Here is a 24,715-nt window from a genome sequence, read left to right as displayed (position 1 = left end):
TGTTCTGTACGGGAAAGTATTTCTTGATAAGGGAACAACATAAGGATGAAAATATGTGTGATGTTCAGGCAACATCAAATAGTCCTAAAGGCAATTGAGCAAGTTGAGTGATGGGGTGGGCGACAGGCAGAAATTTTATTTTAGGCTAGCTCATGGAGGGCTTTGGTATTTGGAGTATACATTCCAGGAGATGGAAATTTTTTGAAGGCTCTTGAGGAGGACTTTACACGGTCTGGTCTCTGTCTCTGGACGTTCCATGAAGTTTCCCATCTTTATACTGTTTTTTCCCCTCACACTGTTCCCTTCCTTAGAATATATCCATCTACTGTCTTGGTACCATCTTGGTACCATCTATGGAAAGACAAAGACCCAACTGAAAGGCTAACTTGTCTTCAAGTTCATCCCTCATCCCTGAGTTTAACCGTTCCTTTGTACTTCACCCATGGCCCTGAGTCACACCCACAGTACAGGTGAGTCCCCTATTCACCTGAGGTCTCTTTGACAGAAGAGAGTGGGGCTTGTTCATGCAACGTCACCCTCAAGACTGGTCCCTTTCACAAGATGTATCTTGAGACACTTCTTTTTTGGTCTTATTTTTATGCAAAATCCAAACTAAAATAACATTTTAAATCAACAAAGTTATAAATCTCATTGCTCATTTTGCCGAGACCAAAATGAGAATATGTGGACTGACTCCAAGGAGAACCAAAAATTACTTTTTTTTCCTCTCCCAGCTTCAGCCGGTTTAACCACTTAGTCCCTGATCCTTTGCTCCTTTATGCTCACCAGGTCTCCCTCACTCAAGTGTGGCAAATTATGTAATTAGTAAAAGAGTTAACAATTTTTCTGAGAAAATGGTTATGTGCTTATGCAAGTTCAATGGCTCAAAATATCTAAGGAAACCATTAAGCAAGCCTGGAGAAAGCAAACAGATCTGGACCCCAGCCAGCTCTGCAGAACTAGGGAGAGCGGAGAGGTACCCACCGTGAGGAAGACCATTTTCTGAGGCACCGCTTGGAAGCCAGGTGCCCATCCCTGAGGAAGACTCAGTATTCATCTCTCTCGCCTCTGTGTTGACACACAACAAAATAATCAGCAACCGTGGAGAGTTCCCAGGAAATGCGATGTGTGTAGCCTTAAACAGTCTGATCCATCATCTTTGCTAGATTCACATCCTTCCCGTCTCTTTCCCAAATTTTCCATAGGACATTCAAGTCATTAGAAAACATCAAACCTGATTGTTATTCTCTGAAAACCTACCACGACATCCAGGGATTTAGACTATGCAATGTGCCTTCAATAATTTTGGCAACTGGATAGGAATATGAATAAAATATGTTTTATTTGGGAACCTGTAGTTTGGTTTGCTATAATGTGTTTTACTTCCGCTCTGCTCACCCAGACAGGCAGTTGCTTCCAGATTCTAGCTTCCGTTCAGGACATTCTTTCCGGAGGATGCCATCTTTTCCTTTAGTGTGACTACAGGCTGGGGGAAGTGTCAAAACACTTGGGCCAGGGCCTCAGTTACTTCATTTTCTTTTTCCTTTTTTTTTTTGGCTGCACAGAGCAGCTTGCGGTATCTTAGTTTCCCAACCAGGGACTGAACCTGGGCCACCGCAGTGAAAGCACCGAGTCCTAACCACTGGGCCACCAGGGAATTCCTCGTTTACTTGATTTTTTTAAACTGCCCTGGAGGGTTCTATGGCTTTGACATGAATCAGTATCAGGAGCAGACCAGAGGCCACGGCTACAATTTGCATCCTATAATATATTTTCCACTGTTTGAAAATACACTAGATTATGGTGGAATTTCTTCTGGGTTCTTCCCTGGACATGTCTCTGGGCTATTGCTTGGCCATCTCTGATCAGGGTGACACAAGGATGAGAGGGGAGCAAGGCAACATGAAACACCCCCTTCCTTCAGAACAGACAGAGGGAACGAAGCTTGTGGATTTAGCTGGGGACAGGCAAGAGGATTCTGGATGGGAAAACCAGTAGAGACAGTTCTTCAGTACCCAGAAGCTGCATGAACATTCAATATGAGACCCCATCTGTTTTGTTAAATTGACAATTTCCTTCAGTAGGAAATAAAGGTTCATATCGAGTTTCAGACTAGCTACAGAGTAAGAAATGGCTTCACTTTTTAAAGACTTTCCTTTTTAAGGGATTCAGCATGTAACCTAATTTCATTTGATGGAGTTTGTTTTTCTTTCTCCATTCGCTGCTAGAAATGTGTGCTTCCTTATCTCCTGCGGAGTTGAGGTTGGGAGGGGAGAGCTGGAGACTCAGGGTTCTCCGGGGCTCAAAAGCACTTAAAAAGATAATATTAAATAAAATTATAATAAATTGCAAGAGCAGCCATCCCAGTGGATTTTCTGTTTCAAATACTTCACACCACCAGCTATAACTCCTAAGGGGGTACTGACTGGACCCCTCCAGTTTCCATTTCAGAAACACAGAGAGAAGACCAAACTCAAACGAGCAAAGGCTAACACATTAGCATAAACTCACACATGGGTCCATTTTATTCAAGGGAAAAGTGGGTTTTATTTGAGAGAGACGATTTCATCTGCTAGACTCCTTTTAGGATGCAACAAATTAATACTTACAGTTTTTTAAAATTCAAAAATTCCGAAGTGTTCTAACATGAAGATAGGACTTTATCTAAAAAAAATAATAATTATAATGGAATATGATTGCCTGGAATAAAAAACCTTACTTTAGAGTTGTCTTTTTAAATATTGATATGAGGCTAAGTGTCCATCGACAGATGAATGGATAAAGAAGATGTGGTTCATATATACAATGGAATATTACTCAGCCATAAACAGGAACAAAACTGGGTCATTTGTAGACATGTGGATGGACCTAGAGTCTGCCATACAGAATGAAGTAAGTCAGAAAGAGAAAAATAAATATCATATATCAATGCATATATGTGGAATCTAGAAAAATGGTACAGATGAACCTATTTGCAGGGCAGGGATAGAGACGCAGACGAAGAGAATGGATAGGTGGACACAGAGGGGGAAGGGGGGTGGGATGAACTGGGAGATTAGGATTGATGTATATACACTAACTACCGTGTGTAAAATAGATAGCTAGTGGGAATCTGCTATAAAGCACAGGGAGCTCAGCTCGGTTCTCTGTGATGACTTAGATGGGTGGGATGGGGGTGGGTGGGTGGGAGGGAGGTCCAAAAGGGAGGGGATATAGGTATATGTATAGCTGATTCAGTGCATTGTACAGCAGAAACGAACACAACATTGTAAAGCAATTATACTCCAATAAAAAATAATAATAAATAAATAAATATCGATATGAGGGAAAACACATACACACAAGCGATTGTAGGATATCAACTTTTTAATTTAGAAAGAGTAATCAAGCAATTATCAGGGAGAAAAGATATGCCTCACCAAGTCTCTCAATAGCACTGGCCACCCACGTGGCTCCTCTGCCCTCATCAAGCGGAAATGGACTTACTTGATGTCACACAAAAGGGCTACACCTCTCAAGATCCAGTGATCTGGGGACATGACTGTTCGCAAATACACCACGGTGATGAAGGTCAAGTCAGTTCGCCTCGGTTTCTTGTAAATAGGACACACATACAGCTTGGGGTCCTTGGGCGCTGTGGAATTAATGGCGAAGATGTGCAGCACGGGCAGCTGCGTGAAGAGCACCTTGGGGGTGGATTCCGTGAGCTTCCCGTTCCGTCTGTCCCAGGCTGCTCCATCCAAGTACAGCCCATAAATATATACACCTTCCTGGAAGAACCAAGCATAAGGTAACAGGAATTTTTTTTAAAAATTAGGTGCTGTGAGATGGGCATCCAATACTGTAAAAAAGGTTGTCAGTTTGGAAAGAAAATGTACACCAATCTTAAAACACTACCAGAAGAAGAAAACACCACTGGACGCATTCCAGTGAAATACTGAGTCCAGTGTTCCCCTGTGGCATAGCTTGAGGCTATTAGCGCTGTTGAAATGTTCCTATTACTGGAGATTTGAGCCTGGGGGTGGCCTGCCTGGGACTGCGAACTTAGCCAGCAGCACCAAATCGCCTCTGCAGGGAGATGAAAGTCTCTGACAGGGGTGGTGGGAGCACAGAACAGGACTCAGAGCTGGATGCCACTCGGGATCTCAGCCTGCGCTGGCCAAGCCAATATGTGGCTCTAATTTCATCTCGGTTGTCGGATCTAGTGAGACGAGCAGCCAGATCTGACGAGCAGCCAGGTCTGGCCAGCAGGGGTTCGAGCACCCTCAGAGGCTGGGTATGGTAGAGGGAGAGCAGGTGTGATGGGCGTAGGGGGAGGGCGGTGAGGGCAGTGAGAATTGGTCCAAGAGTGGCTGACCTCATCCTTGTGTCTCTGTCATTCACACAGTAGGACCTGCCCTCAAGGGCCTCATTAAATCAGGAGACAAGACACACACACACACACACACACACACACACACACACACACACACAGAACAAAATGTAAAAGACATGACTTGAATACCAGCACACGCTTGTTAGAGGGGCTGCCTGATGAATAGCACTGACTGAGGCTAAGTGCAGTGACTTGAGGTGAAAGGTCAGTAAGGGCTGGAATGCTCGGGGGCCCTTGTGGAGGAGATGGCCTTGAAGGGTGGGCTGCGTTTGGAAAGATAGAGGAGAAAGGGTGGGCATCCCAGGGAGGAGTAATACTCCTCCAAAGAAAGGGAGGATGAGCAGCAAAGCCCAAGCATTTTATAATATTTAGCAGCAGGTTCAATGGTTATGAAAAATAAGTTAGGGCTTAACTGTGGAAGAGTGTAGATGCCAGACTGAAGAGCGTGAACTTTATTCTGTAGGCAGCGGGGAGCCATAGAACATGTACTCAGGAAGAAAAAAAGTCTAAAGGGAATCACGGTGGAGACTCCAATAATCACGTAAGATCATAAGATATACTTATGTAGAAGATGGTGACCAGTTTTCCATTTCCAGTGAGGGTAGGGGAAGGGGAAGTAAACGTAGCTTATAATAAAAGAGAGGGAGATTAGCTGCAAAATGTTTTCTGGAATCCCTCATGTGGGCTAACAGTATAAGAACCATACTTTTTGAACCAAAACCTGAAGTACATGATTTGACAGTAAAACCATGGGCAATCCCAGAAAATCAGGACATATGATACCATCATTAAGTCAGTAGGTGACAATTGCCACATGAAAATACAACCACTTAGGCATCATCCAATAGTAAACTGTATCCTTTTAGGCTCCTTTCACTCTAAGAACTTTACAAAGTCGTAGTTAGAAGGTGTTTGGATGGAATAGTCTCTTGCAAAAACTCATGTCCACCTAGAAGCTCAGCATGTGACTATTTGGAAATAGAACCTTTGCAGATGTAATTAGTTAAGGTCATAGTGGACGAGTATATGACTGGAGTTCTTACAAGAAGAGGAGAAGATACACAGAGATACACTCAGGGAAGGAGGCCACGTGATGAGGTAGGCAGGGGTTGGAGTGATGCAGCTACAAAGTCAAGGAGCACCAAGGTTTGCCAGCAGCCACCAGAAGCTAGGTGAGGGCCATGGAGCAGATTCTCCCTCAGAGCCTTCAGAAGAAACCAACCTTGCCAATGCCCTGATTTTGGACTTCTGGCCTCCTGAACTCTGAGAAAATAAATTCCTGTTGTTTTAAGTCACCCAGTTTGTGCTACTTTGTTACAACAGCCTTAGGAAACTGATACAGATCTTGGTACCAGGAAACAGGATGCTGCTGTAACAAATACCTGAAAAAGCTGGAAGAATTTTGAAGGCATAGTTGAAAAAGCCTATGTTTCCTTGAATCTAGAGATTGTTGGTGGAAATATGGAGGTTAAAGGTGCTTCTTCTGGTGGGATCTCAGACAAAAATAAGGACCATGTTATTGGAAACTGGAAGAATGGTGATCCTTGTTATAAAGTGGCAAAAAGAGCCAGAACTTGGAAATCATCTGGTCCAGCCCCTGATTTGACAACCGAGAGAATAAGAATCAGAGAAAGGGAAGAAGGAACTAAGATTTATTGAATATCTATGTGGGGTCTGGAACCAAGCCTAAATGATCCCACTGAAGTCTCACAGCTATCTTTATTGAGGTTGAATCATCATCCTCATTTTACAGATGAAGAAGTTGAGGCTCAAAAGAGTTAAAGAACTAGCCCGAGTTCAAAGGGCAGGTAAGTGTCCAAGCAGTGGCTCCCAGGGGTGTCTGCTTATCTTAGAGCGTCTGCCCTTCCCCCACCCAGGTGTCCTTCCACACAGGGTCCTGCAGCTCTTGCCAATTCTGTGAGTACCCCACAGAAGTGGATGGAGACGGGTGGAAAATCCTTTTCAGCAAACACAAGTGTAACTCGTAATTACAAAGAAATGCAGTCTGGGGAGTTCCCAGTGCTTGTCATTCATTCCCACTCTGGCAAATGCTGGAAGTGTTGGCATGGAGGTCTCCAGGTCACAACCGAGGAAACCCTCGCTGCAAAGGCAAAGGACTTAACGGAGACACTTATAGGTCAGTGTTCAGCAGAACTTGAACTTTGAGCCCCAGCTCCAGAACTGTTCCTGCTGTTGCCCATTGGCACCTACCGCAGGGGGTGACATGATCTCCTCCTTGGTCTGCCGCAGAACTTCGTTGTGAATGGTCACAGAGTCCAGGGCCCAGCCTTTGTGGGCGCGGGTCACTTCCTGTCTCATTGCCGTGAGGAAGCCTTAAAAAAAGAGAAAGAAATGATTTTGATGCCTTGGTGCAGTCCACTCTAGAAACAAGAAGGGGGTCATGTTAGTTGCTTGTCCACCTCCAGATGCGTGCCCACCCAAGAGGAGTTGAGATCAGGCCTCAGGGGGGAGATTTGTTTCAGTGTTTTGTTTCAATGAGCTAAATACGCCTTGCCAGCTGACAGCAGGAAAGCAGCACCCTCTCTGCCTCAGACAAGGTCTTGGTTTAAAATTCTCCTGGGATTTCAACCACTCAGGTCTCCTAAGGGTTGTAACCCAGTGCTAGCCTATAGTCTCTGAAGATCCAGTATCTAGGAATAAGACTGAAATGGTCAAATATTCTGAGACCAGCATTCCAATTAAAACTTGAATCAAACCATTATCAGCGTCTTTTTGCTATTATGGAACAATTTCATTTAGTCTAAGGAAATAAGGCATAATGCCAACATAGAAAGCCCGACTTTCAGTTTGATCAAACAAAGCAATCACACTGGAAAGGAAAGCTCCGTGTTTTAATGTGCATAATACAGTTATTTTAAGACAATACATGGTTCTGTATATTGTGGGCTTTCTTTTAACTTAGTATTTGCAAATCGTGCCATTCAATTCAATAAGAGAAGTTTACCTTGTAAAGCAGCATTTGATGTTTAAAAAGTATACCTTAAACTTCAACATGGACTTCAAAATCTTAGGAAAATTTATCTGTGACCTATATATTATATTTTGGCCTCCATGTTAATACTGGAAACCATGAGGCCCTTTACTCATAATCATGAATAGATTTTGGAACCTGTGTGCCCCTACTACTCCTAGATTTGTGAACTCTGAGAACTTTACTGCACAAACCACCACATAAGTGATAATATTTTATCAGGTTTGAATGGGAGTGGAAAGAAGAGGGGAAGTTACAAGGCGTAATGGCAGGCGGTGAGTTAATATCCCTTGGAATTAGAGAGCAAGAATAGGACCCTAGCCTGCTTAGTGAGAAAGTCAAGTTCTCTCCATTCTCAAGCCCCTCCCTCATTATTAAATTAGACACTTGGGGAGGCACTCCTTCATTCATTCATTCATTTGTTAAACCTCTTAGGAGTGGCCACCATGTACCAGGTACTGCTCTAGGTGAGATGCCCACAATGATGAAGAGGCCACCTATGAGCCCTGCATTCAAGGAGCTCAGTCTAGAGGGAACGTAGACATACAACACGATGTCGTTATGAGTAAAGAGGTGAGAACAACGTGGACCACTCGGGAAGACAACTCAGGGAAGGCTGAATTGAGAAGATGAAGTTGAAGATGAGTCTTGAAAGGATACGTAGGAGTCTTCCAGATGGGACGATTCCAGTTAGAGGAAGAGCACGTGCAAAGGCATGCAGGTCTAGGCTAAAGGTGAGGAAACGATGGCAGATGAGGTTAGAACAAAGGTAGAGGCAGGATTTTTCGGGGTCAGAGTTTGGACCTGGTGACTCTGTGGATGGTGGGAAGCCAGAACAAAGGTAGAGGCAGGATTTTTCGGGGTCAGAGTTTGGACCTGGTGACTCTGTGGATGGTGGGAAGCCAGAACAAAGGTAGAGGCAGGATTTTTCGGGGTCAGAGTTTGGACCTGGTGACTCTGTGGATGGTGGGAAGCCACTGAATATTTGAAGCAGGCACAATATCTGGTTGTATTTGCATCTTATAAAGTCTACTCAGAGCCCTCACCAAAACAGAATTTGGGTGCTCAAGAAGAACCCTTGCAGTAATCCAAAAGAAAAGTTGGTCAATCAACCAGAGTAGCTGATTGAAGGACTTTTATAAGTGATTCTTATAAGGTCGTAGTTTCATAAAACCAAGAGTGCCAGCAAGTGCTGGTCCAGGCCTATCCGTACTCTACGTGTGGAGTCACTTGAGGTGATCTGATCAGTGTGATTATGTTGACTTCCATTTTAAATACTGGGGATCCCATTTTTTAGTAGTTAACATGTTGTGTGTTTGGTAGTCAGGTATATATGACCACAATAATAAAATCCAATTCTCCCTTCTAAGCGACTCTATGAAAATGTCATTTTCATCACTCAACATTAAGCTTGCATTCACGTGGAGTATCAGACACTGTGTATCCAAGTAGAGTACCTGGAATTAAATTGGCCCTATTTTATGATATTTTAAAATTCATCACTGATCAATGAATCTATCACTACAAGGTCATAATGCACAAGGCATGAATCCTGGTCTTGACCATCCATCTGTACTAGTTGAATAACTGGATTTTTCTACTACATTTTAAGTCCCAAATAAATTGCAAATTTGACCTCACTCCATATGGCACTCAGGACAATGCCATAGGTGCCAGGGGAGGGATGAGAGGGGTTCTTTCTTATGTAACACACCCGGGACAAAGACTTCAGTCATTGGTGCAGAGCTCTGAAAAACTCTAGTGTGGTTAAGGAGAGACCATCTTCTCTCTTCTCCCTCCTGGGGAATATGCATGATGTTGCCTAGCTGACTTCAACAATAAGCCTCTTAATGTTTAGGAAGCACTCTTGGCATGTCAGTAGATGAAATCTAGAATCCATATTACCTTGAGCTATTAAGAAAGGAAAATGTTAAATAAATAATTTGAGGCCTGAGAGTGGAGGGTAGGAAACTGTTCCATGGGTCATTCCCCCTCAGAACATGAAGATACATTTTTTTTTCAAGTCTTGATACTTTTTTAGCCTCCTAAAAAGAAGAACATGATCTTGCAGAATTCAGACCGTAGTGAATCCACTGAATTGCTCTTTATTGAATTTAAAACATGAATGACCATCTTTCTTGTAGACTGATATCAAGTCTAATGGAATCAAAATCTCTTGTTTTCTGAAGGCTATATAATTTTAAAAGACTATTGATATATTTTTCTTTATAAAAGCTTGAAAAGTGGTACTACTGTCTTGGCATTAATTTAATTTTAATAATTCTTAAAACAAACTTCAATCGTCAGTGGTGGAAAAGTGATTCAGATGTTCATGTGTTTGACTCAGAAGAGAGAAACAAAAAGTTGGGGAAAGTCCTCAACAAAAGTAACCTATTCTTTATGAGATTTAACCACCCACATGAAAATGGGTGATTTAACTATTCAAACACCTGAGTAACATGTGGGCTAACTGCAGTGCTTTAAAATTTTTTTGCCTTCCAACTCATACAGCGTAATGAATTCTTGTCAAGCTTGTTCTTTCAAGAAATACACTTTAGGGACTTCCCTGGTGGTGCAGTGGTTAAGACTCTGCACTCCCAATGCAGGGGGCCTGGGTTCGATCCCTGGCCAGGGAACTAGATCCCACATGCATGCCGCAACTAAGAGTTCACATGCCACACCTAAGGAGCCCACCTGCCACAACTAAGGAGCTGGCGAGCCACAACTAAGGAGCCTGCCTGATGCTACTAAGACCCAGCACAACCAAATAAATAAATAAATAAATAAAACATCTTCCCAGCAATCAATAAAAAACATTAAAAATTTATATATATATAAGAAACGCACTTTAAATCCTGGATCATACTTTGGAAACTCAGGTCTAAAATAACACTTGTTATGTCTTAATTCCTATAATAGTCCTGACCCAACACTTCCACAAACAAATTACTGTTGTTTGACATGTGCAATCAGTCGGCTTGAAGAAAGCCACAGAAGGCTTTCGGTATCAATTCAAACAACGTCTTGGAAGAGATAAAAGAAATAACTAATCAGGAAGGTTGCTCTTCTCAATTTTACAAGGAGTTGGTTGGTATTCTGTAATGATGGTCCTATAGGCAATATTTTTTTTCTTTAATAAATGAACCAGTCCTTATGTAATGGGCTTATGGTTGTTCAGTATTTCCTGTCTTATCAGTTACTAAGCCTCCCGTTAGCATCTTGGAAGATGAGGACAAATGCTGTTCCTGCCATAACTTTATGACAGGCAGTTTTTTCCCCTAAATGAGAGGCAAATGTGGTTCATTGGTAAGTTAAATAAAAGGTCAGAAATCATTAAACAAAGATGGGGATGATCCACCCACTTGAATAAAAATGCCCCAGGGACCCTTCCTGACGCTTTGCTCGATGCTGTAAGGCAGGAATCTTAAACTTGGCTGAAAATGAGAAATATCTGGAAAGTCTTTAAAACTCCTGCTTCCCAAGCCATAGCCCGGATCAATAAAATCAGAATCTCTAGAGGTGGGACCAGGCTTCACTACTGTTTTTGTTTTTTTTGTTTTTGTTTTTTTTGCGGTACGCGGGCCTCTGACTGTTGTGGCGTCTCCCACTGCGGAGCACAGGCTCCGGACGCGCAGGCTCAGCGGCCATGGCTCAGGGGCCCAGCCGCTCCGCGGCATGTGGGATCCTCCCGGACCGGGGCACGAACCTGCCTCCCCTGCATCGGCAGGCGGACTCCCAACCACTGCGCCACCAGGGAAGCCCTTCACTCCTGTTTTAAGGCAGGGCTTCTCAAACTTTAATGTTCATACTTATCACCAGGGGAAGGAACACTTACTAAAACACCAGTTCTGATTTGGTAGGTAGATCGAGGGTAGGTCCTGAGGTTCTGCATTTCTATCAAGCTCCCAGGTGATGCCGCTCCTGCTGGCTGGTGGACAACATACTGGGTGGCAATGGTCTAAGGCCCAGGTTCCTCACACATTAAAATGACCAAAGGAGCTTTTAAAATTAACTGTAAAGAGTCTAGAGGTCTTATCCCCAGAGGTTCTGATGTTGTTGGTCTGGGGCCCCAGGGATTAGCATGTATTAAAAGCTCCCCAGGTGATTCTACTGTGCAGGCAGGGCTGAGAACCTCTGCTCTGTAAAAAGATCTGCATGACAGGACAATGAGCGATCACGGACCCGTATTTGTTTTCAGAACAAATTTGACAAGTGGGAAGAGAAATGCCCCATGATACAAGCAAAATATTAGGAAGACTGTCAGTAATACGAGCTGACTCTTTCCAGAGTCCCCTGAGATGCACGTATTCTCTGAAATGTCCTTAATGCAGGACACAGTTGGCTCTGGCAAAACCTGAGTACAAGCCAGAGAGCTCGGGCTAATTCTCTTGGCCGGGTTGGGATCAGCTAACCCTGCCATGTCTCATGTGCCAAAATGTACTTCCCTGCACTGCTTTACCTTCTCCGTCCCTTCTCTGCTACTTTATGCTTCCTCTCCCTCGACCCAACCTCGTACCTCGCCCCTCCCTCCCAACCTTTCCACTGTTCCCTCTGGAGTGGTTCTGTGGTTAACAGGCTCTCCCATATCTTCCACCTCTTCACAGAACATTCTCTCCATCTTCTTGCCCTTACTGGAACCTGTCAACTCTGAAGACACTGTCCTCCCCATTTGTCCCTCCACCTTTGATGAAAATCTTTGCAGCTTTAACAACCACACCCTCTGGTCCCATGCTCCTCCCCTCACTGTCCCTGCCAAGTGCCCACCTGCCCCCACTCACTGAGCCTCCTGCCACCTTCTGGGTCTCTTCAGTATCCCACTCAGCATCCTGACCTCTCAGTTCCTTGACCTCATCATTTCTGAAGACCTTCTCCTCAACTCCACCCCCTTCTCTTCACTTGCCCAGCAAACCCCCAGTGCTAAATGAATCCAAATGTCCTCCTTCTTATACCTATTCCAGGCTGCTGAACAATACTGAGACCATCACACAGTTGCCACCACGGTTTAGCCATCACCAGCCTCGACGGGATAGTCAAAGCCACTGAGGAATCCTTTCCTTAACCCTCTTCCTCAAATTTCTGCCACTCTGTGTAAACCTCTCCTCTAACACCTTCTTGCTCCTGAGGTCACTTTGCCTCCTTAGTCAGAGAGAAAATAGAAATCATCAGATGGGAATTCTCTCAACTTCTTGCCACCAAACCAACAAACTCACTTGCATTCCTTCCTTGTTATCCTTATCACAATGGGTGAGGTGTCCCTCCTCCTGCTTGGAGTGCATGTCTCCACTTGGGAGCCATCCCCTCCTGCCTCTTTTACCCCTCTCTTGTATCCTTGTTCTCTCTCTCTCTCCTGGCTCCTTCCCACCAGTATTTGAATGGGCTCAAGCCTGTCCTGTCATTACAAGAAGAAGGAAGAAAATGTTTTCTTCTTACAGCTGCTCCTCCAACTTGCTTCTCCTCTTCCAAGCCAAATTTCTTGAGAGAATTACCCATGTTGTCCATCCTCATTCTCTGTCTCTCCATTTCCTGGTCTCTCACTTACCCTGCAATCTCATTCCTCCACCTCCCCACCCACTCCACTGAGACTTCTCTTGCCAGTAGTCTCCTTGCTGATGAAGCCATCTGACCACTTTTGGCCCTATCTTACTTGACCTCTGGTAGCATCTGTCCTTCCTTCCTCTCATCTTCCACCACACTATGCATTCCTGGTTTCCCTCTTTCAAGCTGTTAGGATGTTAGGGGACTCACTACAAGGGTCAGGGTGATCTGGAGGGTGGTGATGCACAAGCAAATATAGCAGATTCCTGGTGAGGATGGTTTGGGAGGAAGATGAACAGATGGTGGTACTGGTGAGGTTCACAGGAGGATGGGATATTCTATGATGGCAGTTGGAAGTAAGAATCAGAAGCTAACACTGGGACTTTCGATGAATCAGTCCGTAAGTAGAGACGAATAGTTGCATCTATGCAAATGGCTGAGGTCATCAGTGAAGGGACCAGGGCCAAGGGCAGAACTTGCCTGAGAAGAGGCCACAAAGTGGGCTGAGAAGCAACCCCCTGAGAGGTAGGAGGAGAACCGAAGAAGGTGATGGATGGAAACCAAGGTATGAAGTGAAGTTAGCAGGAAGGTCACTAGATTTGGTGGCCTTGGAGACAGCAGTTTCAGTATAGTGATGAAGCCGGCCAGATTACAAGGGCCTAGAGGATTAGTAAGGAAGGTAACCGTGGGCAGAGACCAGAATTACAAGGAATGTGGTTGAGACTGAAGCCAGTGCATCTAAGTGTCTCCCCCACAAAGGCAAGAAGAATGGGTTGTTATTCACTTGGAGGCATTTCTAAGGTGTCAACAGTCCTCTGGTTCTGGGATTCGGGGTCAGGGTAGTGAGTGCTATCACCCAAATTGAGGTTTGGAGGCCTGAGAGGTTCCTTCAGACATTAGGGGCAGCTCTGGTTTGGCAAACAGCAGCTCGGGTACACGCTTAGGATTGTTACAAGATTAGAAGAAATCCCCAGACCCTTCCAATGCTAAAGTTCTGTTAATAACCCTGGTGCACTCTTCTGCCCAACAAACATCATGCTTTTATCACCACCCTCAAGGCAAGCGTTCAGAAATCGCTGGTAGCTGCCGACGTTGCCCTGAAAACAAACACACAGGCAAGAGGTTGTAGGTGATTTTTACAAGAACAAAAGATAACAGGACAAAAATTATCCATCTCCTTGCTTCAGTAAAATCTCCTCTAACTGAAAATCTTGATGTGTAGTAGTGAGTACTAAGCTGTTGCTGATTTCTGCTGCAACAGACGGGCGTGGCCGGTCAAGACACTGAGGAACAAAACAAGAAAAACTAGCACAATCTGGCATCCGAATGGCATCACGCTCCAGATTGAGTTAAACATTTGGAAAACAATGATATTGCACCGTTCACCCTCACGTCGAGGTGTGAGACCTCGAGAGCACGTCCAGCCTCTGCCGCCCTTTCCTCAGCAGCGCCTGCGAGTCATGCCGCACATCGAACGGCAAAGCGAGGCTATCGATGAAGAGGTTCTGGAAGTGGAACGCAGGCAATCCCCTGGCTTGAAGTCAGGCTCATGACCACTCATAATCTTTAAGTTTAAACACATCCCTACCTATGACACACACACACACACACACACACACACACACACACACACAAATCAGAACCTCAATCACGTGTGCATGACGGTCTGAAAAGGTACACCTGTGGGAACAAGCGACCACAGAAATCCTTTGAAAACCCTGAGCAGCACAGTCGTAAACAATAGGTGAGTGTGTGTGCCAGTGACTGCTGGGAAGCCCCAGTGGAACACAAAGGTTCTACTGGGCCTGAGTAATCTGCTGGGAGGCAAATGCATGCACTGCCCAAAGCTGTGCCATTGAACAGATGCTACAGGGTCATGGGTACAGGGAGCTTGACCACTTTAATAATCAAATCTAATTGCCACCTGATTGAGCTCATCCTTTGCTACAGAAATGATCGTGAAGGGGGCTGAACGTACCAGATTAGTTCCAGGGTGGCTGGCTGACTCGGCCTCTTCAGTATGACAAAATATCAGGCTACCATGAGGGGACGGAGCAGCGTGAGCTCAGACACAGACTAGGGGGCAAACAGGGCCTGTCACCTGTCCCTGCGGGGGTGTGCGCCTCAAAGTGACTTAGGCTTGGGGGGCACTCACCGGAGGCATGATGGGAAACACACATCAGATTGTATCAGATGCCACATTAACATTATAGGAACACAAAACAAATGGTCATAGGTGAAAAAAACATTTTCAAGTGTTTTAAAGTCTAGGTAATTTTGACTATACATATTTGTGATGAAACTATGACCTCTTTTCAAACTGCACTGTGTTTTACTTAAACGTGGTTTTTAAAACATTAAATAATTTATTTAAATGTTTTGAGCCAAAAAAAATTATTTCATTGAAGGGGACTGTATTAGAAGATATAAAACCCAGGAGACACATCATATTGAGAAATCAATCACAGGTGTCAAAAGGTGATCAGAGAGGCTTGCTGTAATCTCTATGCTTTCCAGATTTGGCCAGGTGAGATGGAACAGAAAGTGATTTGTCTCTCATGTCAAGAGAAGGAAAGGGAAGCAGAGAAATGATTAGTATGTAGGGAAAGTTGACCTCCACTCTTCTGTGCTACAAACAGAAAGCAATCACAGATAAGGGTATGTGTCTGGATGCTCGCGTGTAAAGGTAGGATGCTTGAATAAGTCCAAGACTTTCTGAGACATGGAGAGCCATGAGAGAAAGAATCAAAGCTCAGTTTAAAAACAGAAATGAAGAAGAAAAAAAAAACGAGAAAGGATTAGTATTATTACAAGTAAAGACAAATAAGAAAACTGATTTGTATTTATATTTCTTTAAATGTTGCTCTGGTTTGTAGTATATCTTAAGAAATAGTAACAAAGATTAGTTCATATTAATACTTTGCTATTGAAAGTTACATTTCTAATGGGAAAAAGCAATCACTCAAAGAGATTGTGTGCTGTGATATACGACTTAGCTATGTCTATGGAAAGCCAGGGATGAACCAACCCCACTCCCTTGGCTTCTAAATATCAAAACTACACTTCATGTTCTCACTTTTTAAAAATATCACTGATCCTCACCCCTTTGCCAAACCCCAAGTCTGCCAACACACCTCCCCACCTGGATGTCCCACCAGCACAAGCTGACAAATCCAGAGCTCCCTGCCCTTCCTCCCAGCTGGCCCCTCTATCAATGCTCCCTGTCTTGTACCTGGCCTTCGGCCTCAGCCACTGCCAGTCCCCGCTCTCTCAAAGGTCACTCCAGCAAATCTGCCTCCTTCTCTGCACCTGGTTAAGGTCTCAGGCTCTCTCCCCTGGATCCGGTAAAAGCCTCAGCGCTGTGGACATCCTTCTTTCAGTCTACAGTCTGCCTCCACCTGGGGTTATCTTGTGATCTTTGGTGACTTGCTGTTGCCTTTATGATGCAGCCCAAACTCCCCTGGAAGACTTCACACCCCAGCCTCACTCCCCAACACCCCTGCTCCTGCTTCCCAAGCTTGGGCCGCATTGGGCTTCTCTCCCTGGACATGCCTTGTCTCTGCTCTGGCCTCTGCCTGGGATGCTCTTGTCTCCAGTCCCCGCCTCTGCAAACTCTGCTCACTGCCTCCCGTGTGAAGCTCTTCTCAAGCTTTGCCTTAGCAGAATTGATCTTTCTCTCCTCTGTGCTAGTGTGGTGCTTCGTCCTCACTGGGTGGAGCATTTATCAAATTATGTTGAAGTTGCTAATATTTCTGTCCTACCAACCAGATTATGGACTCCTTTAGGGCAAGAATTAGGTCTCAAATCTCTCTCTATTGAAAGCACCTAGCAGAGGGGCTGGCAAATGAAAGATGGTTGAACAATCCTAGTTAAGTTAAATACTATTTCTTCAGACTCCCAAGCCAGGAATTCCCTGGTGACAATTTACTCAAATTGAGGATTGGTAAGGAGGAAAGAGACTCATAAGTAGACACACAAAATCTGAGAACCATAATAAAAAAATTTCCTCCCAAAATTCAATGGAAATTCTGGGAGAAAAAGATAAGTGAAATCTGGGGGCTGTCCTTCACAAATCTAAATTCTTTCAACATAATAATGTACCATGTATAATTTAAGTTCATAAAAACCACCATGGTTAGTGTTTTAAATTTAGAAAATGTTAAGGCATTTGAAAATGCATGAAGTGAATGAATGTATGTGCCCAGAGGACAAATAAATGTCTACTATTTATTGAAGTATTGTTTATACAAAGAAAAGTGCACAAATCATAAGTACACAGCTCCAGGAATTTTCACCAAGGGAATACAGCCCTGTAAACAAGATCCAGTTCAAGAAGCAGAACATTTCCAAACACCCAAAACCCCCCTAGTGCTGTTTTGCAATCACTGCCCTCTCCCACAAGGGGAACCATTATTCTTACTTTTAAGATGTTTTGCCTGTTTCGATTCCTTGTATAAATGGAATCATACAATATGCATACATTACAATGTATACCTATGTGAACACTGTATACATACTTACAATGTGTTCTGTTTGACTTCCTTCACTTAATATTATTTTATGAGATTCAACCATACTGCTGTGAGTAACAATAATACACCCAAAATCTGTAAGTGTGAATGCTTCTTAAATTGTATAACTAATGGAGCTATAAGGTGCTGAACTGTAAGGACCCCAGCATCTCTTCATTCTAGCCAAGAATTACTTAAAAAAACTTTCCATGTTGTAGTAAGGCCCAAAATTGTCATGTTTCTAAACTTTTATGAACTCTATGAGATCTAGTCAGAAACTTATTCAGTAAATATTTCTAGAATGGAATGAAGGAATACATGCAGTGGAATCACAAAGCACTTTTTCAGGGGAGAAAAAAAAAAGCTGAGCAGGGACAGACTCCAGAAGTTCACTGAATAAGACTTTTGCCGCATGATCACTTTTAAATCAGTCTCATTTTCTGAACTCTAGGCACATTTTTTGCATATTTTGGTGCTTCGTTTTTGTCATTTTCATAAACATTTAAAAACAGGTTTGAACAAAACTCTTCCACTATTTCACATTGTCCTAACCACGGACTTGCTTGTTGAAGTGGGTGAGAAAAAAAAAAATGGAGTTTTGCCCCCATCTTGTGGAAGCAATATGGCAGGAAGAATTTCAGACTGAATTTGTAAAACAAATATAGCAGAAGCATCTGTTGGCCTCCAATTCTGAAAGCACAGGTCCAGCATGCAGCAAGCTGTACCTCTGTGTTGTTCTGTATAACATACATTTATCACACAGTGCCACTGTACAACGATCCACAACTTCCAAGTTTGCCTACTCTCCTATGAGCACCTACCTTGGGGATTAAAGAAACCGGTCATCCAAAACACACTGGGCCTCCCTTCAAATATCCAGGTGGAAAACTGGGCATTTCTTTCCAAAAGTTCAGTAAACCAGAAGCCCAGCGTGGATGAATCCCAGGACACTCTTTTCCAGATCTGAGGTATGCGAGCATCATACATATTGTCCAGAGCATCTCTCAAGTTCTGGAAAAGAGGTAAAGTTAAAATCTGAGGAAAAGAAAAACCAACAGAAGAGGGAAACTATTGAGACAATAATTGAGACAATAATATTGACTATTGAGACAATAATAGCTCACCTCACTCATAATGATCGTCCCTTCAATGGCCAATTTTAGATCACTCAGGCTACTGCGAAGTATTGAGATGACTTTTTGCATTCTGTCAATTTCTTGTCTGAGAAATATGTTCATTGAATTAAGATGTCCCATCTTCATCAAACGAGCTTTCACCTAACGCAAAGCATGCAACACAATGACAGAGAGTTTTAAAAAACCATCTGCCACTTCTTTTCCGATGACCTCTCCTTTCTCTATTCCTTTTCTTCCTCTGGATGTATCTCTACAAGCCCAAACGAACTCTAAAATATCTCTTGCAGCACCAAATTTGTCATTAAATTCCCCATTTTCTGGGCTTCAGAAACTACTGTTCAGCTAAAATGATTTTTATTTCCTACTGATTGTACTTAGTTGATAATTGGAAATGTACTATGAAAAGCTGAAATAAACTTGTACCATTTTCCCCTTTCAAATGATTAAGTACTAAGTGTCAATTAAATATCCTTTTGCAATCTAACCTTTATAAGAGCACAGTCTGGAATACCTTTTTTTCATAGTGCCTGCAGAATTGTTATCAGAAATGTCACAGACAGTTAATATAGCCCAAATCTTTACAGAGAAGTTACCAATAACTATGACTGGCTGCAGGTTCCTAAGGTCACTACTGCCCTGGCTAGGGCGACTAAGGAGAGTCTTTCCTAACCTAATCAATGAAAATATTTGACTTTGTGGGAGGGCCATCAAGCACCTGTTCCTTCTTGTATATAATTTATTGGCCATTTTGAAGAGATCAATATAAAAGCATCTGGTTGTGGGAACAATACAATATAACAATTATTTGGAAATAAGCCAATATATATACACATTTCAATTTAGTGACATATGCCCGAGAAAAGACTGACTACGAATATTGGCAAGAACTCATAAAGAGATCTGAACTTTCTGCTGGCCACAGTCGAAGAGATGCCAGGATAGGAGGGGTAAGAATAGACACATTGAGTGGGAGAAAATTTGGAGTGAGGTACCAGTCCACACAATCACCAGAAAGCCAGTAAACGGTAGCATTCTCTGCTGGAGATGCCCACTACCTCTTCTTTTTTATTTATTTTTTATTTTTTATGGTACGCGGGCCTCTCGCTGTTGTGGCCTCTCCCGCTGCGGAGCACAGGCTCCGGACGCGCAGGCTCAGCGGCCATGGCTCACGGGCCCAGCCGCTCCGCGGCATGTGGGATCTTCCCGGACCGGGGCACCCACCGCCTCTTCTTGAGTCATGGAATATTAGAGACAGATGGCCTCCAGGCTCATCTGGACCATGCTCCTCATTTTACAGAACAGGTTTTCTGGCATGGTGCTGATGTTTCCTACTCAGCAACGAACACCTCTGCTTAACTGCAGCTGGGCAACTTCTAGTGTGTGAGGGATGAGAGGGAAGCAGTGATGTAAAACTGATACACCTGGACGGGACTACCTGCGCAGGTAGAGCAAATGATCTTGAAATCCCAGTCAAACATGCCAGAGGAGGGTCCTAACTCAATCTGCCATACCAACCTTCAGGTATTCACCTAAATTCCTGGTTCTAGAACTTACATTTTTGCAGGCTCCGCTGCCCTGTTCTCATCTTGAGCCCCTCAGCCTCCAGTGGCTAAAGAGCCTATATAGCATTCTCTTTAAATCAGGACTGCTTTGTGGAAATTCACACTTCAAGGAAAAGGGAAATTATGGAAATGCTTTTGCAACCGGCATTAGAAATTAAGCCCTGCTGTTGGCTACACTATCAAATCAATAGCCCGGGTAGCTTTTAGTGTACTAACAGCCCCAAACAAATCCCCTTGCCCTACTTAGGGTTTTAAAAGAGAGGCTTCCCTTGCAATAGACACATGCTTAATGTGTCTTAAAACTTAGGCTCTAGAAAATCTAACTTTAGCACTGATTTTACTTGCTTATTGTTCCAGCCTAAAACTGTCTTTCTGTTAATAAGTGAAAGATCTGCTGTAGTCTTATTTAGAATTTTTGTTATGTTTCTGAAACCAGGTAGTCTTTTCTACACGAATGTTTTTAAGTCAATAGTATAATGACATTTCAGTTAACTAAATTCACTCTACAGCCACATTTTTCAAAACACATCTCTTCTGTAAAATAAAGGACACTAAAAAGTAAGTGAGCCTGGAAAAGGAAGCTGTTTTAAATGTCTCTTGGTACAAACTCCCTCCCATCTAGCAATCCGTTTAGGGACATCCCTCACTCAGTGCCTGCTGGGATGTTGCCGGAACAGAGATCTTGGTGAAGTGGCCCCGACTAACCCTGAACAGCTCAAATTACCCCAAGGGTCTTGAAATCCTCTTCTGGTAATACCAACCTGCGGTCTAGTCATACAGAGTAAATTTTATCTCGCTTTCACATGCCGGTTTTTAAAATCTGTGAAGACAGGTATTATGCCTCATCTGTCTTCTGAAGATCATTTACAATGAACCAAAGAAAGTATGTGCTTATAATACCTATCCATTTAAAAAATATTTTCTCCCCTGACTATAAACGTCTCTATGTGAAGTCATTGATTTCGGTATCTTAGCCAAATCCTTGGTACCCATCTACACAACGGAAGCAAAAATTGTTTTAAGAAGCAAGAAAACATTTTTTATTGTTGGGGGCACTCACTGCAGGCAGGAGGGCTGTAGCCCAGGTAGCCTCGGGGCTCCCAACTGATAAGTGCATTTCTCCCAGACTTGGGGATGCAGGACAGGGTAGACACAGGACCATAGTCATACCTGCATTAGGACATCAGCCTCTCACTTTTTGGTTGAAAAGCTAAACTTGCCTCAGCCCAGCCTAAGGCTCAGGTGAAGCTCTAACCCTCAGCAGTGAGGGGTGGAAGCTGAGAACAGGAGAAAGAAAGCCCTGGATGGCCAGAGGGCACGACCCTGTTTTTCTTGCAGGAAGAAGGATGGTGTATTACAGAACTTTCAGACCGTCCAGAAATTTTACCACAGTTAAAGATTTATTTAGATGAGTTCTCAAAGTGCGGTCTGGGACCCCTGAAGGCCCCCAAGTTCCTTTTAGGCAGGTCCACAAAGTTGAATTTTTTTCATAGTAATACTACGACATTATTTGACTTTTTACTCTCCTTCTCTGGGGAGTGTACAGTGGAGTTTACCAGAGGCTACATGACCTGTAATACCACAACAGACTGGATGGAGAAGCAGATATGAGGATCCAGCTGTCTTCTGTTAAACCAGACATTAAAGAGATTTGCAAAAATGTAAAACAATCCCACTTTTCTCTTTGAATGTTTTTGTTTTGGAAAATATATTTATTTTTAAAATATAAATGTTATGCTAACATGTGATGGGTTTATTAATGTTATTTCACAATAAATTAATAAATATTTTTGAAAATTTTTAGTTTACATTTCTGATATGTTAAATACCAGTAGTTATAATCCATATAAACAAGAGCTACTTGGGGTCCTCAATCATTTCGTAGAGGGGTCTTGAGATAAAAAAAAATTTTTGAGAAAAACTGATGTTGATTAATAAGCAAACATCTGGGAGGTTCAAGAAGTAGAAACTTATTGCCATCCAAACTGGGTAGTGAATTCATTTAAATGGCTTGCTTTCCTATTACCTGGCTGAGTGGATTGACAGAATGAAAAGTATGTAGGGCAAGAGACAGAAAAAAGGGCTAAATTTAAATAATGGACAAAGCAGGCTTGGGTAAGAGAGGTGGGGAAAGATTCCCAGTCCAGAGGATTAAGATATCTGGAGACCCAAAGACAGAGGAACCCAAAGATGGGGAAAGGGTACAGAAAAGGCAATTGAGAGAGAAAGTGGAGTAGAAAAGTGCAGATTGTAATTTTGCAAGATGCTTGAGCAAGGGTAAGAGAGAGAAGACCAAAAGGTAAAAAAGAAGAATTGAGCAGAGGGAGGAAGGGACTGACTGAAACATACCGTCCCAGGACTGTGCTCAGCCTTGTGGAACCCAAAGACAGCCCTGTGCATCAGGCGGAAAGGGTATCTCACCTCATGTGGAATGTAATCAGGAGGCAGCTTGCTCAGCATATCTTCGGATAACCTATAAACAATGGCTTCCCGGGTCTCTCCCATGCCACCTCCACTCTCTTTGGGTTGAATGTTGGTAATTGTTTCAAGAACAGCAGAAGCAGTGTTACTCTGATACCTGACAAAAAGAACTGAACTGTTCAGAATGTGGCATGGAAACATATCTTCAGAGATAATTATCAACGTGAAAATTAAATTATGAATAACTTAAATCAAATCCAGCCAAAAAAGGGGGAAAAAGAAAACTTTACCATCAACATACAGGAATGAAAAAACTAGAGGTCCATTCTACTTCCTCCTATTAGGACATCAAGAACATCTCAGAAATGAAAGCTCTCCATCTTCAGGGAAAGATTCCATGAAAGTCCTTAATAATCCAAAGCAGTGCTAGCCAATCTTGCTGTAGCTAACCTCACGCTGGACAAGAAGCCCATCTCCTTTTATTCTCCCCTACTTATGGACTGGTCCTAAGAATCTGCCATTATCGACAATTTGTTAGCTTGAAGAGCACTGCTCATATTTCTTCACTGAGTTATAAATTATTAAAATTTCTTTGGTCTTTTCTGTTTTGTTTCTTACTTTCCCACTTGTTTTATGATTTCCAAAGTGTTCTATTGGCACCATTTATCTAAATGCAGCTACCCATCTTTAAAATTCACATATTCAATAAAGATTTACAATGCACCAGGCACTGAGCTAGGTGTTAGGATATGGTAGTGAATAGCTCCCTGACTTTGTCCCTTTCTTTAGTGGAGGAGGGGGACATTAGTCAATACCACTGTAATAAGTGCTATGGAAAAGAAGAACAGGATGCTTTAAGATAGTATAGTCTCTCTTTCTCTCTCTCTCATTCTCACTCTCTAGCTCTCTTTTGTTTTGTTTTGTTTTGCGGTACGCGGGCCTCTCACTGCTGCAGCCTCTCCTGTTGCGGAGCACAGTCTCCGGATGCGCAGGCTCAGCGGCCATGGCTCACGAGCGCAGCCGCTCCGCGGCATGTTGGATCTTCCTGGACCGGGGCACGAACCCGTGTCCCCTGCATCGGTAGGCGGACTCTCAACCACTGCGCCACCAGGGAAGCCCTCTAGCTCTTGTTTTGAATTGACCAGATGCTCTGAGGAGCACGAACTTAGTTTTGGTCCCAAAGTTGCTCGGTCGACCAGCAGTCTGAACACACAGATATGGGGTGTGTGTGTGCGCATGTGGTGGTTTACTCTAGAAGATCAGGGAGGTTCTCTCTTAAAATGTCATATGTAAGCTGAGACCTGAAGAATAAGCAGGTCATCCAGGCAAAACAGAGTGGAAGTGGGAGGCAAGAGAGGACATTCAGATAAGAGGTAAGGCTTGGAGGCGAGAAGGACTTCACTGCATTTGAGTAACAGAGACAAGGCCAGCGATGCTGGAGCCAGAGAGTTAGAAGCAGAGATGAGGATGGAGATAAGGTCAGGGCCAGACCATGCAGGGTCATGTGGGCTGCTTTAGGCAACCATAGAAGACTTCCCAAGCAGGGGTGCAGCATGACCAGATTTAAATTTTTCTGTCTTTCTTGAACTCCTAATTTACCATCTATAAACATTTCACAGTTAAACTGTTTTGAGTTACTGTTTTGTTTTGTTTGTAAATTTTGTCTCCTGTTCAGATGTAAACCACATTTACATCTCCTTTCGTAGATGTTAGAGGCAAATTTAAAAGGAATCCAACAAATGCTTGAGATTAGTGATTTGTTTTTCTGTTTTATTTCCTTGGACATAAAATAAACCTTGGTAATATGGCTATATGTATAAAAATTTTAATGTGCTTGCCTTTTAATCTAGCAATTTTGCACCTAAGAATTCATTCTAAAGAGAGAATCAGACATTTTAATTTCTGACAGTACAGTGCAATTGTTACCCTGAACAACTCTCCTGAAAATAGCTAAAAATGCTGGATAAGATATGAAAAACATTACTGAACTGGTAAGAAACTAAGAAATCCAGAGGGTCGAACAAAATATAGAATGAAAACTGGAATCCAGAAACAGAAGCCAGATTTTACCAAGGGGGCATCAACTAAGCCCTGGTGTTCTTGCGCGTCTGTTGGGATGGTACAATGAGAGAATAGGTAACCCATATGCCCAAGGAAGGAAGTCTAATAGGAAACTCCTACAT

General features: G+C 43.2%; 1 protein-coding gene across 1 annotated transcript in view; it reads right to left on the bottom strand.

Annotated features, from left to right (window-relative positions):
* Positions 1–3,348: 3,348 nt before the first annotated feature.
* DNAH8 (dynein axonemal heavy chain 8) overlaps positions 3,349–24,715 on the bottom strand; it is a 329,745-nt gene continuing 308,378 nt past the window's right edge. Inside the window, exons 88-92 of the mRNA XM_060162780.1 lie at positions 22,533–22,689; positions 18,538–18,690; positions 18,235–18,424; positions 6,587–6,708; positions 3,349–3,770 (exon numbers count right to left, since the gene is read on the bottom strand). Of these exons, the coding sequence (XP_060018763.1) occupies positions 3,483–3,770; positions 6,587–6,708; positions 18,235–18,424; positions 18,538–18,690; positions 22,533–22,689 (910 nt within the window). The 3' untranslated portion in view covers positions 3,349–3,482. The remainder of the gene's footprint in view (positions 3,771–6,586; positions 6,709–18,234; positions 18,425–18,537; positions 18,691–22,532; positions 22,690–24,715) is intronic.

The sequence above is a fragment of the Lagenorhynchus albirostris genome, chromosome 10, assembly GCF_949774975.1.
Source record: "Lagenorhynchus albirostris chromosome 10, mLagAlb1.1, whole genome shotgun sequence".
Lineage (NCBI taxonomy): Eukaryota > Metazoa > Chordata > Mammalia > Artiodactyla > Delphinidae > Lagenorhynchus > Lagenorhynchus albirostris.
Note: the sequence above shows the minus strand (reverse complement) of the source record. Positions and strands in the feature narration are given on the sequence as shown.